This window comes from Urocitellus parryii, chromosome 1 (genome assembly GCF_045843805.1).
Source record: "Urocitellus parryii isolate mUroPar1 chromosome 1, mUroPar1.hap1, whole genome shotgun sequence".
Lineage (NCBI taxonomy): Eukaryota > Metazoa > Chordata > Mammalia > Rodentia > Sciuridae > Urocitellus > Urocitellus parryii.
In genome coordinates, this window is record NC_135531.1 from 192,231,314 (window position 1) to 192,245,773 (window position 14,460).

General features: G+C 34.1%; 1 protein-coding gene across 5 annotated transcripts in view; it reads left to right on the forward strand.

Moving 5' to 3' along the window:
- Positions 1-14,460, forward strand: part of R3hdm1 (R3H domain containing 1) — a 95,704-nt gene that overhangs the window by 21,573 nt on the left and 59,671 nt on the right. For 4 of the 5 annotated variants that reach the window (XR_003300668.2, XM_026387814.2, XM_026387821.2 and 1 more), the window contains exons 7-14: positions 3,582-3,641; positions 3,724-3,864; positions 7,641-7,749; positions 8,239-8,334; positions 11,072-11,109; positions 11,193-11,243; positions 11,353-11,579; positions 13,854-14,108. Coding sequence is in view for 4 of the 5 variants with exons in the window: in XM_026387814.2 (XP_026243599.1) it covers positions 3,582-3,641; positions 3,724-3,864; positions 7,641-7,749; positions 8,239-8,334; positions 11,072-11,109; positions 11,193-11,243; positions 11,353-11,579; positions 13,854-14,108 (977 nt within the window). In the remaining variant the exon portion in view is untranslated. Of the gene's footprint in view, positions 1-3,581; positions 3,642-3,723; positions 3,865-5,542; positions 5,670-7,640; positions 7,750-8,238; positions 8,335-11,071; positions 11,110-11,192; positions 11,244-11,352; positions 11,580-13,853; positions 14,109-14,460 lie in introns of those variants that run through there. The other variant, XM_026387834.2, reaches the window with a different exon arrangement.

Below are 14,460 nucleotides of genomic sequence, written 5' to 3' on the forward strand. Positions count from 1 at the left end.
CAAGTTCAAGACCAGCTTTAGCAACTTATTTGAGACAAAATAAAAACTAAAAGGGGCTGGGATGTGACTCAGTGGTAAAGCACCCTGGGTTTAACCCCTAGTACCAAAAATAAATAAATAGTATAAAATATATCAAAAAAATTACTGAAAATTGTATGATCTCAAAATAAATTAACCCTAAAAGCTGAGATAAAAAGAGATCTTATAGGGGTGGGGTTGTAGCTCAGTGGTAGAGTGCTTGCCTCACACATGTGAGGCCCTGGGTTTGATACTCATCACTACATAAAAATAAATAAAAATAAAGATATTTTAATAAAAGAGGTCTTATGCTAAGCAAATACATTCTTTGGGGGAAACATTTATGAAATAGAAATCCCCATCCTTCCCCAAAAATTTAAGGAGGGATATTTAAAGACCTTCTGGATAAAATAATTTCATTAATTTATTCCATGCAAAAAATATATTTGGTGGTTTTTTATATACATATAATACAAATAACTAACAGTACTGATGAAATGAGATAATAATTGTGATAAATGCTATTGAAAAAAGAAATGAATTTAAGAAAAGCATATTAAGAGGATATTTTAGGCAAAGAGAAGAGCATATTCAAGAAACAAAGATAAGCAAGAATACAAATAGTTTAATTGAGTTAGGTCAGGCAGTGAGGCTGGAGAAATTGATGAAGACCAGTTTATGCCTGTTCTTGTAGGCCATGTTACAGAAATTCAGTTCTAAGAGCAGTGGGAAACCCATAGCAGATTTAAGCAAGGGAATACATGGTCACATATATATATTCTTAAAAGATCATTATCCAAAAGAAAATGTGGCATATATGCACAGTGGAATATTTCTCAGCCTTAAAGAAGAATGAAATTATGGCATTTGCAGGTAAATGGATGGAGCTGAAGAATATCATGCTAAGCAAAATAAGCCAGTCCCCCCAAAAAAAACAGAAGCTGAATATTTTTTCTGATATGTGGATGCTAATTCATAATAAGGGGCAGGGGGAGAGGGTTAGGGAAGAATAGAGGTACTTTGGATTAGGCAGAGGGGAGTGAAAGGAGGGGAGAGAGGGTATTAGGGTGGAAAGGATAGAAGAATCAATCGGACATTATTACCCGATGTACACATATGATTACATGACTAGTGTGATTCTACATCATGTACAACCAGAAAAATGAGAAGTTATACTCTATTTATGTATGTTGTGTCAAAAGACATTCTACCATTGTATATTACTAATTAGAACAAATTTTTTAAAAAGATTATCCAGCTGGGCACAGTGGCGCATGCCTGCAGCTTAGAAGCTAGGCTGGAGGATCACAAATTAAAGCCAGCCACAGCAACTTAACAAGGCCCTAAGTAACTCAACAAGATCCTGTCTTCAAAAATAGTAAAATAAAAAGGGCTGGAGATGTTGCTCAGTGGCTAAGCACCCCTGTATTCAATCCCTGGTACACCCCCCAAAAAATCTATATAATACATCATATATATTATATATTATTATCCATGCTTCATAAAGAATAGATTGGGAAAAAATAAGGAAATATACAGGGAGAGAGTATTTACTACCGTTATAATAATCAAGCCAGAGATGCAATGGAAAAAATAAAAGGCAGACAAAATTTTTAGCAGACATTAACAGAGTCGGAGAATTAGAAAAAGAATGGTACAGGCCTGAAATTCTTATGCTTCTAATATGACACACTGGGTATGAGGTGGTACTAAGATAGAGAGTATGAAAGAATCGGGTCTGAGGGCAAAATTGAATGTTGCTAGAATTTGTGTTAAAATGTAATTTTCTTCTCAGCTTTTGGGTTTGAAATTACCAGGTAGACATAGTTTTCTCTTGACTTTTTAAACTAGTGAAAAATGTGACTAAATAGTTGTTGAATATATGAACTTTCTATGGAATTCAGCATGTTAGTTTTATGAAACTTGTTTTGCAGTGTACAGAGAGAATCAAACTCATGATTGATGCGTAGACTTTTAGGTGACCTAATCCAGATCTGTTAACTCCTGTATTAAAATTTGAAAAGATTCTCCTATATAGTGTTTATTTTAGAGAGCCATTAACCCTTTGATCTCATTTTCTTTTTTTAGTTTTCTGTGGACACAACATCTTTATTTTTTATGTGGTGCTGAGGATCAAACCCAGCGCCCTGCGCATGCCAAGCAAGCACGCTACCGCTTGAGCCACATCCCCAGCCCATCATTTCTTAATTCTTATTCTTAAAATTTGGAAGACAGAACTGAATGATTTGCTTCTACCCTTAAGGTTATGTTAGGTTGGCGGAAGAGGGGTTGTTTTGTTTTGTTTTTCCACATGCACATGAAATTTCCAGAGAGCATAGAAAAACTAGAGCAATGTTCTTGTTTTGTGCACCTTTGTGAAGTGGTACCATTAATTTGTTACAGCCTTACTGTACTAAATAGGACCCTGGAGTGCTAATTTGTTGTATATGTTGGACATCTTTGGTTTTACTTTGATATTTCTGGGAATAGTTCTCAAAGCCTTAAAAGTACACAATAGCAATTTACAGAATGATTGAAAAGTCCTTCTTTTCTGTGATAGTTAGTAATGTAGTTTATACTTCTCTGCTAAAGCCCCAACTGCATACTAGCATTATATTCCCTTAGGAGTATTCCTGTTATTAGCAATACAGGTTCTTCAGAGTACTGTTTCTATGGAGTTCAGCATGGTAACAAAGCCATGAGCTTAACTAAAGATGGCTGTTTTCCTGCTAACTCTCAGCTTTATTGAATGAGGAAGAAAAACTAATCTACTCCATATATTTTAAGAGCAAACTATAGCATAATGATACTTAGCAGAACAGAATGCATTTAAGAATGGCCACGTTTGGTAATTGTTAAAGTTGTGTGTATATTACACACTCTCTCCACAGGTGTGCATTTGTGTGTGAAAATTTCCATAATGAACAGAACAGGGAGGAAGAGCATGAGGAAAAGATTAACATTAAACAAAGACGAGTGGGGGGAGAGAAAGGGAGAGAGAAGGGAAAGCATATGGAAATGGTAGGAGACCCTCAATGTTACACAAAATTACATATAAGAGGTTGTGAGGGGAAAGGGGGAGGGAAACAAGGGAGAGAATTGAACAACAGCAGAGGTGGTAGAGAGGGAGGAGGGGAGGGGAGAGGGGGGATAGTAGGGAATAGGAAAGGTAGCAGAATACAACAGTCACTAATATGCCATTATATAAAAATGAAAGAGTGTCACCGATGTGATTCTGCAATTTGTATTTGGGGTGAAAATGGGAGTTCATAACCCAATTGAGTCAAATGTATGAAAGATGATATATCATGAGCTTTGTAATGTTTTGAACAACCAATAAAAAAAAGCACACAAAAAAAGAAAATTTCCATAATGAAAATTTAAACAGAAAAAAAATCATTTTTCAGTCTCTTAAAACATTTGTTAGAAAGCATGTAAATATTTTCACATCAAGCTTATGATAGTTCTGAATGTATAAAAGGGAAAATAGCTATGAAAATTCATAACCTGTTGGCATTTATGATTAAGCTTTTACATACAAAAGTCTTCATACTTTGTTTCAGGGACAGAATGATGCTGCTGAAATTGGAACAAGAAATTTTAGATTTCATTGGTAATAATGAGTAAGTCCTGACATTTAACAAGAAAAAAATTATCATCACAGTTCTTCTTGACTTACTAAATTGGTTTTTCTTCTACTTCTAGGTCTCCACGTAAAAAATTCCCCCCAATGACATCTTACCATAGGATGCTATTACACAGAGTAGCCGCTTACTTTGGATTAGACCACAATGTTGATCAGAGTGGGAAGTCTGTCATAGTAAACAAAACTAGCAATACAAGAATGTAAGTGTCAAGAGATGTAGGTACATGTTATATGTCTATGTACTAATACTTACCTTCCCAGAGCATCTTTCATCTCAGGGTTTCCACATGTTTTAGCAGTCTAAATAAATGTCATGATAACCGTATGTGATATTACCTACAAATACATTTAGCTCACTAGGAAAAAATGGACCCACCTGGACTGAAATGAGAAAGATGAGTCCGGGACACGTGTTTTGAATAATTAACTCAGAATATAATATCAGCCATGTTTGTTAGCTACTCTCTATTAAAGATTTTTTTAATTTACATAATTTAGATAGCCATGGCCAGCCTCAGGCAAATTAGTTTTAGTTTTTGTTTTTAATGAGCAGAATTTGTCTTTACAATTTTTTTTTTAATTTTCACATTTAATTTATCTCCTGTCTATCACTTTACTACCCTTTCCAAAAGCCCATTTTTGCTCCTTTCCTCTAGCAGACCTCAAGAAATTGTGACTGTTGGTTAATATAGCATCGTCCATATTGCTACATTCCCTTCCTGGGCTATGTATGTAAAACTTGCTGAGGAAATTTTTTAAATGGTTAGGAGGAGCTTTTGTTTTATAGTATTGGTAGATAATCAGTGCTGATATTGCAAGTAGAAGGCCCCGTGCAGAGACATTCAAGTTATTACATGTACATAGCACCTATTCTATTTGTAAGTCTTATCCTAAAGCAGTTTGTTAAGTTCACCTTAAATTTGGTATCTGCCTTTCAAAAGGATTTTGTTTCTTAATTTCATATGTGGCAGCATGGGACAATAGTAATAAGCAGCAGTTGACTTCAGATGCTATAAAAAATATTCTTTAATCCATTATTTTTCTGCCTTTCCTGAAATCGGACTTTTCTCAAAGTCTTGTGTTTGAACCATGTAGTTTGCACTTTTAAGTTTAAATCATCTTTGTCCCTTCTGCTATAAAGACCTTTATCTTTATAGCTACCATATTGCTTACTGGAACTAAATTGGTTTTCTTCCATTTCAAATAGTCTTTTGTCAACTAAATACATACATTTGGTATTTTTAAAACAATCATTCCTACAAGTAAAATTAATAAACATAGTTGTCTTGGGTGAAAGGCCCTCTCTTTAGGGATTATTTTAAAAATGTGGATCTGATTTAATTTTCATCTGTTGACTCCTTGCTCTTAAAATATTGTTATCAGTTAGTCTTTTTCCAATTAGTTATATAATGGCTAAAGTAGGATATTAATCATTAAGATATGAGCTGAACTAAAAGTGAACAAAATTTTTAACTTAACCAAATTCATTTAACCAATACCTTTCAACATTACTCAGAGCTGCTGGATTCCTAAGCACATGTACATTAGCAGGCATTTTGACTAACATTTTGACTGATGACTCTAAGGTTTTCAATACAGTGTAACCTCAGTTATTTGAATTCTATGAATTACATCAGAAAGCTTTAGGGTTCTCTTTATCATGGTAATTAGTAGTTTAGCTAAGCAGAGCTAATTATGATGTGCTTAAAGAAGTCTGGGTTGATAACGTAATTACTACTAAACATTTCGGATCATTGAAGTTACACTGTATTTTTGTTTTATATCTTCTGGGATATGAAGAAGGTTGTAAATCGGAAAACCTTAGAGATCTGCTCCACATTGAATAAAAACAAACTTACCTTTTCCTCATAGGGAGATTACCCGCTCCAGCCTTGAACCAGTGGTGTTGTGGATGTCAACAACCCGGTGTCCACTGGGGTGTCTCAATGGAGCGGGAAGTTGGCGATTGCAGGGCAGTAAATTCAGGCATCTATAAAACAAAGAGGTAAGACAGTCTTAAGGTTAGCGGAAATGCCTGCCAATGTTATTTGGTGTGGGGAATCCAGCTGCTCTTAGAAAAGTTGCCAGGCCCTTGGTTAAACCTTAGAGTTCACTTTGGAATAACAATCTTTCACTCAACTACAATCTCCTTGAGTAAGAAAATGTGAGTTTGAACAACTACTAAAATAGATGTCATTAGTAAATGAGGCAATCGTATGACAAAAACAAGATACTGCCATTGTCAGAACCAAATAGATAATCTTCCAAATCCCAAAGGAAAGCATTCTTCCCATAATTTTGATTACAAAGCTGTTTGTATTCCTTTTTACTTTTTATATAGCTTTATGCAGATATCTACTCCATTTCACACATCTAAATCTGTTTATTATTATAATAGAGATTTCTTTTGCTTGTTTAAATTATTCTCATTTTTAAATCTTCTGCATAATTTACAGGAGTCAGTACTTTATTAAAAATTCACATTACAACAAATATTCAGCAGTGTTATTTGGGTCCTATATATAATGAAATGTTAGTTTCTGAAAATGGGGGATTTGGGATTATGATTAGGAATTTTCTAAGAGTATTCACATACTTACGTACCTTTATAATAAACATGCGTACATATACAGATATATATTTACTTATATCTGTATATATTTATATATATTTGAACCTGATTTTAAAAACTAATAAGATTCATTAAGATTTTGTGACTATTAGATCTATTTGTCTATATCATATATTTTAAAAGAAAAATTCACTGTTAGAATAGGATGACATTAAGTCCCAGAATTTTATTGAATTAATATTTGAAGCTGAGCATATATTTGGGGAGATGAAATTTCATAATTATATTTTCCAAAGGCTAGAACCATATGTCTGTCTTCTAGTATCAGTGGAATTTACAACATTTCTAGTCTGAAAAGACTAATCTGCTATAAAATATATTCTAGGACTTCATATTCATTATTTTAGGTTGCAATGTTCACCTCCAAAAAAGAACTTCTTTTCTAGCCTGTTAATGTAAAACAAAACCATGCCCTGCTATAATATAGAATTTTTGGTTCCAGGCACTCAGGCCCATAATCCCAGAAGCTTTGAGGGGTGAGGCAGGAGGATCACAAGTTCAAAGCCAGCCTCAGCAACTTAGTGAGGCCCTAAGCATCTTAGAAAGATTCTGTCTCAAAACATTTTTAAAAAGGGTTGAGGATGTAACTCAGTGGTTAAGCACCCCTGGGTTCAATCCCTAGTTACCTATACACACACACACACACACACTCTCAGGAATTTTTAGTAACTTGGGTACATTTTGAAATAGTCTCTTAAGTTTCTAGTTAATTCAGCCCAAAATATTTGATTACTTCCAGTTATATAACAGAAGACTAGGTAATATAGGAATGTAATATATACGCTATAGTGCTATATGTTCTTACATGTACCACATTTTCTTATATATTTAGAGGTGGCAATGGAGAGAAGATATGTAGGCTTTTTGTCAGACTGTTCTGGACTCCATCTATAGCTCAGTCATGTACTTGTCCTTTGACCTTGAATGTTGGCTTAAGCTATTTGAACCTCAATTTTCTCAATAATATTTATAAAAATAACAAACTTCCCCTGAGTGTTTACCATGTTAAATGTTGTTCCTGTATTAATTCATTTCATCTTTAGAACAACTCTGTGAGATAGATACATTATAATTCCCATCTTATAGATGAGGAAACTGGGAAATAGATTAAGTAACTTGTGCAAGTCCTAAAGCCACTTCCATGACTAAAGCTTGATATTTGAACCTGTAAGATGGGATAGTTAGTGTTTTCTTGTGAGATAATTATGAGGAAAAAGTGAGATAAATGTCTATTAACGGCACTAATAAGTAACTTATTACTTTTCATTAAATGTTATGTTTGATTTTTCTGTAAATACTGTGCATTATCTTTTTTGTTCCTTTGTTTTGTTTTGTCTTTTTTAGACCTGATCAGAAATTTAATGAACATATTAAGGATGATAGAGGTGACGACTTTCAGAAACGATATATCCTTAAGAGAGACAACTCTAGTTTTGACAAAGATGATAACCAGGTAACCTAGAGCAAACATGGCATTTTTATACATGCAAGACCTATTATACCAGTAGTTCATTGTTTTAGTCAGCTTTTTCACTGCTGTGACTAAAGGACCCAACCAGCACAATTGTAGAGGAGGAAAGGTTTTTTTAAGAGCTTCATGGTTTTATTTTCAGTTCACGGTCTTAGTCCAAAGGCAGCCGGCTCCATTCCTCCTTGCATGGTGGAAGAGTGTGGTAGAGGGAAGCAGTTCACATGGTGATCAGAAAGCAGAGAGAGTCTCTACTTGTCAGATACAAATATATACCCTAAAGCCACACCCCAATTCCCACCTCTCCCATTTCAATTACTACTCAGTTAATCCCTATTGGGGGATTAATTCACTAATTGGGTTAAGACTTTTATAATCCAATCATTTCTCCTCTGAACTGTGAGCTTTGGGGGAACACCATATCTAAACCACAACATTCATTTTCCCAAGAATTAATTGTTCTCTTTTCTTTAGATGAGAATACGTTTGAGAGATGACAGAAGAAGCAAATCTATAGAAGAAAGAGAAGAAGAATACCAGAAAGCTCGAGACCGAATATTTTCCCAAGATGTATGTACCAATATTTAGGACTTTATGTTAGAATACATTCTAATTGCATTGTAGGGTCTCAGTTCCTCTTTAATTTATTGATTATGTTTATTATTTTACACATAAGGTCACCTTTTAGAAATATTGACACATTTTGTTTATGTTAATAATTTAATAGTTTACAGAATACTACATTGCAGCACTAATGTAAAATTTCAGAAAAGGTAGAAGCAAATGACAGGAGTCACTGAGACTGTTGGACTTAGTATATGTTTGTAGTTTTTTTCTCCAGACTTCTGACAGATCTGAAATTTTTAGAACTTTGGTAACTGTCTACGAGTCATATGTTATAAATCCTATTTGATTGTAGTAGACTTGCTTTAATAAATAACTTATTATTTCTTTTAAAATATTCTAATTAATTTTTTTATTAATAATCGTTTTAACTTTATAAGTGATTATAAATGACTAATTATTTTATACATATTTGTCAGAAGAGAATTGATTTGTTTTATTTTTGTTTTTTGTGGTGCTGAGGATTGAACCCAGGGCCTTGTACATGCTATGCGAGCGAGTACTCTACCACTGAGCTACATCCCCAGCCGGAGAATCAATTTGTTTTTACCAGCATTTGCTAAGCACCTCTTCTTTGCAGTACTCAGTACTCTTCAAGGAATATATATAAATGTATGAAACATGTGCTAACACTGCTACATACAGAAATTTTCTGTGTCTTAAAAGAAAAAGATGAAATAACATTAAAATTCAGACCATTCTTTAAAAGAATTTATAAATTTAACAAATCTCATTGATTACTTACTTAGTACTATGCTGGGCACTGAAGAACATATCCATTGTCAGTTTGTAATAATTTATCCCCAAACAACCCTGTGTGATCAATACTGTCAATGTTTTTATGCTATACATAGAGAAACTCAGATACCAGAAGGCAAAGCAAAATAGCCAGAATTCACACAGCTAGAAAATAGCAGAGTTGGGATTTCAGTCTAGGTCTGCTGAATGCAGAACCTACATTAGATCTACTTTTCTCTCGTAACATAAATGAGGTCTGCCCCGATAAATAATAACAATATGTTGTTATTGTGTGGTTTGTATAGAGATATGAAGGTAAAATAGGGGACATAGCCATGAAGTACTGCAAACTATGGGACAAGTGTAGAAGAACCACAAACCAGAATTTGGTAGGAAGTGACAGAATTATCCTCTGAGAGGACATCTACTGGAGTAAAGAGTTAAAAGTTTATGGTTAGTATATGCATAGGCCCAGAGGTAAGGGGGAACTGTCATATAAAGAACTCGAAAAATCAGTGACAGGGTTATAGCCAGGCTGGCATAGGAAGTATAGAAAGTTTAGGTCAGAGAAAACAGGAACCAGGTGACTTGAGCCCTGGAAGTTTGTTAAAGTATCTGGACTTCAGGTGGTGGTGGTCGTGGTGGTGGTGGTTGTGTGTGTATGTGTTTGTGTGTGTGTGTGTGTCTGAAAACTTTTTCTATGAAGGACCATATAATAAATATTTTAGGCTTTTTGAACCATATAGTTTTTCTCACATCACATCTACTCAAATCTGACTTTTAGTGAGACAGTACATAAATAAGTAGTCATGTTCCAATAAAACTTCATTACAGGGCTGGGGTTGTGACTCAGTGGTAGATTGCTCACTTAGCATGTGTAAGGCCCTGGGTTCAATCCTCAGCACCACATAAAGATAAATAAATAAAGGTATTGTGTCCATCTTTAACTAAAAAAAATTAAATAAAAATTTTTATTAACAGAAATAAGTGGCTGGCCATAGTTTGTTGACTCCTCTGCTAAAGCAGGGATCCATGAAGGATAGAAGTATAATCACAATGACCTTTGATAGAAATTGCCCTGGCTCCTCTTGTATAAACTGAATGAAAAAGGCAAAAATTGGTAGCTAGAAAACTGTACAGAAGACGGTTTTAATAAAACAAACAAAAGTGATTGTTGCCTGACTTCAGTTAATAGCACCAGAGGAATTTGACTATAAACTCCATAAAAGCATAGCTGTTTGTTCACTCTGTTAATCAAATATTTATTAAGGGAATGAAGCAGAATCAGTAAACTGGTATATATTTTGAATATATAACAAAAATGCATTCACTTGTTTGGAAGAGAATATTTGAATTTCAAATTAATTTGGACCATACAACCAGTGGCATCAAGATACATAGCTATTAAAAGTAAGCATAGTAGTTGGGGCTGGGGTTGTGGCTCAGTGGTAGAGCATGTGCAAAGCCCTGGGTTCAATCCTCAGCACCACATAAAATTAAATAGATAAATAAAATTAAGGTATTATGTTCAACTATTAAAAAAAAAAAAGTAAGCATAGTACCTGAACACACCTATAACCCCAGTGACTCAGGAGGCTGAGGCAAGAGAACTGCAAGTTCAACACCAGCCTCAACAATGTAGCAAGGCTGTAAACAATTTAGTGAGACCAGCTCAAAATAAAAAATGAGGAGGGCTGGGGGTGTAGCTCAATGGCAAAGTGTCTCTAGTACAAAATAAAAATAAGCATAGTATCTCCAAGCCACAAAAAATTCCATTATAATTTATATGTGTATCCTTATTCTTATCACCAATTTGGAGGTTTTTTGGGGGTGGGGATACTTTTTAAATATTATTACGTGTGAATTTTGTTGTCATTGTTGGTTTACAAGTGGCATTATGTATTTGACTAAAGCTCAACTTTTTATCTCTCTCCTTTCTTTCTAGTCCCTATGTTCCCAAGAGAATTACATTATTGACAAAAGGTAAGAGAATTTTTGACATCTATTTTGGTAAATATCTGACTGATGTTAATAAAAATTAAAATGTCTTATTCAAATGCCAACAGAATCCAAGACGAGGATGCTAGTAGTACCCAGCAGAGGCGCCAGATATTTAGGTATTGGAAGCATGTTTTCAATGCAGTATTGAAAAATTAAAGCATTTTTTCTTTATTCTTTCTTTTCTTTCCCCTATTAGCTTTTCAAAGTTCTATTTCTAAATTACAGAGTTAATAAAGATGCTTCAGGGAGATCAACCAATAGCCATCAAAGCAGCACTGAGAATGAGTTGAAATACTCAGAACCACGGCCCTGGAGCAGCACAGATTCAGATAGTTCCCTGCGAAATTTGAAGCCTGCTGTAACCAAAGCCAGCAGTTTTAGTGGAATCTCGGTCCTGACAAGAGGTGATAGTTCTGGAAGCAGCAAAAGCATAGGCAGGCTTTCTAAAACAGGTATAAATATCTGCTTAATCCTATCTAATCAAAATATTAGTTTCCTGATGTTGTCTTAACTTTTTATTATGTGGCTTTGATTATCTAAAATGTAAAATTGCTACCTGTAGTGCACTAACATTAGAATTCATTCTTAGAGATAGTTTACAAATTTCAATCAAAATAAAAATTTTTGTTTGTTGTGACAAAATTAGGTAGGTTTAATGGCACACCTCTTGGTGCCCAGAGGTAATTGAAAATTCTTCATTGCTTATTTCTTTTTGGAAAGCATGATTTCTTACCTTCAATTATTTAACACTGGGTTTTCAGCTAATACTGTCAGGTATTGATTGATATTTTTCATGAAGTCCTATATTTCCCTTTCCAAAATGAATAAAATTGTTAGAAGTTTTTAAGAAATTTAAAAACCAAGGAAAAATAGTATGATGTAACTGTTATCAATGGCTGGAAATTTTAATAGTCTCATTCTCTTAACTGTTTTGTGTTTAGAATACATTGATATATAACTTTTTCTTTTTACAATTTTACTAGTCGACTTCAATACAAAAGAAGCTTATGTATCCTTTTAGGACCCTTGTAGATATTTATCCCTCCCCCACCCCCCGCCCCCGTCCCCAATAAACAGGAAGTTCAGAAATGGCTGTTTCTCCCTGGATTTGGGGGATTAGTATAGATACCTAGCATTATGCAGGCAAGATTTGAAGGGTACATTTCAGGATAACCAAATTTTTAAATACCTGACTATAGCCAGTGCTTTAAATGTTTAAGACTTGTGAATTTCAATTGCCACCTTTTTAACTTAAAATATGGATATATTAAAAATATCTTAGTGACTATGATGTCTTGCTAAAGATAGGCAAATATTATGAATATGAAAAAATCAGCATATGTACCAAATATGCATTTATTTTAAAATGGCCACTTCATGGTTACAATTCTAAAAAAGAACTATTACTGCATTATGAGAAAGTCATTTAGAAAAAGAGCCAAATTAAAACATTTTGAGAACATGTAGTATAAACAGTCTATGTTATCTTCAAAGGTGAAAATAAATATTACTTAATCCTTTAATAGGGAAAATGATTTTTTTAATTCCTAGGATAAATTGATGGAGTTCTTGTCAAGAGCCATTTTGATACAAAATAGAAACTGTCTTTCCTAAGGCAGTCTATATGGTTCATCATAGTGGTTTATTTCATTTCATTAATGACTCTCCAACTCACTAGGTGCAGTGGCACATGCCTGTAATCCCAGCAACTCAAGAGGCTGATATACAGGAGTATCTAAAGTTTGAGGCCAGCCTCAGCAATTTAGCAAAACCCTATCTCTAAAATAAAAAAGATTAGTGATATAGCTCAATGGTAATGTGCCCCAAGTTCAGTCCCCAATGCCAAAAAAAAAAAAAAAAAAAAAGACTGTCTATCCCAAAGTCAACTTTCATTTTCAAAACCTAATCTAACTATATGCATTGTTCAAATATTTTCCATTCTTTCATTGTCTCATTGTCCACCGTTACCCATTATGCTGGAAGTCAATGCCATTTTCCATCTCTGTGGTAGAGATTACATAGATTGCAAGCATAAAAGCAGTCAGATTCAGTTATCAAATTAGTTTATTAATTTAGTGAGAAATAAATTTTAAGCTGATGCTAAATGTAAGTACTTGGAATATATTTGGTGCTATCTCTGTCCCTTGATAAGAAAATTGAAAGTTGAGTTTACATTATAGAAATGCTATGATTGTAAGCTGAGAAATGAAATTCTGCAGTGAAACTTGACAGTTTCTCTCAATAGAGAATTTATCGTTTCTGTTATTTCCTACACTATTCTTAATCTTTCTGTGTTCTTATAGATAAGGGGTTTCTGATATAAGAGGTTTGCGGCATTTAGCCGTACTAAGTTCTTTTTCCTGGGGGAAAATTGTAATCTGTATATTCCTAGGTGTTAATCTAAAAGGTAAAATGCACATAACTTTGTCCTTTTGGGAATGTGGATAATGTGCTTTTTGTGGCTGTCCGTGGCTGATGTTATTATAAACTTGCTTAAGTTGCATGCTTTGGCTATGACTTTTTGACAACTTAATGTGATCAGTTTGCTTATTAAACTTGTTTGTGTTGGGGGGAGGGTAAGCAAATTGAACAGTAAATCAAAAATAGCCATTGCTTTTATGTGATAACTGCATGTTATGCAATGTGAATTTTATTGTAACATTGTTAAAGCCTATGTTTTTATATAAAGTTTAAAAAATCCATATTTTTCATTACTCCTCCCCTAGGTTCTGAGTCTTCTGGTAGTGTAGGGTCATCTACGGGCTCTCTTTCTCACATCCAGCAGCCTCTTCCAGGTACAGCTCTCAGCCAGTCTTCTCATGGCGCACCTGTCGTCTATCCAACTGTCAGCACTCATAGTTCTCTTTCCTTTGATGGTGGCCTAAATGGGCAAGTCGCATCTCCTAGCACTAGCTTCTTTTTGCTTCCCTTGGAAGCTACAGGCATACCACCTGGCAGTATTCTGATCAACCCACAAACAGGTTGGTATCCAGAAAAAGTTGTTTATTTCAGTTGAGATAGTAGAAATTATCTGAAAATAAAAGATACTTTGTAAATGTATTATCTGTGCAAGTGTTTGACAGCTTTTTATTTTTCACAAATAACTGACATTTTCCTAAGAACTTTAATAAAAACACTTACCCTTAATGGCTCTACTAAATGTAGCCTGTATTAATGTGAAATATTTACCAGAATATTCAATAAAAAGATGAACAGTGTTTAGAAAAAAAAAAAAACTTACCCTAGAAAATTTTAAGACATTTAAATCAGAAAGCACTTTCCAATTTAAAAAAAGTCAAAGAAAAAAACAGAAGGCACTTTCCCCTATGACAT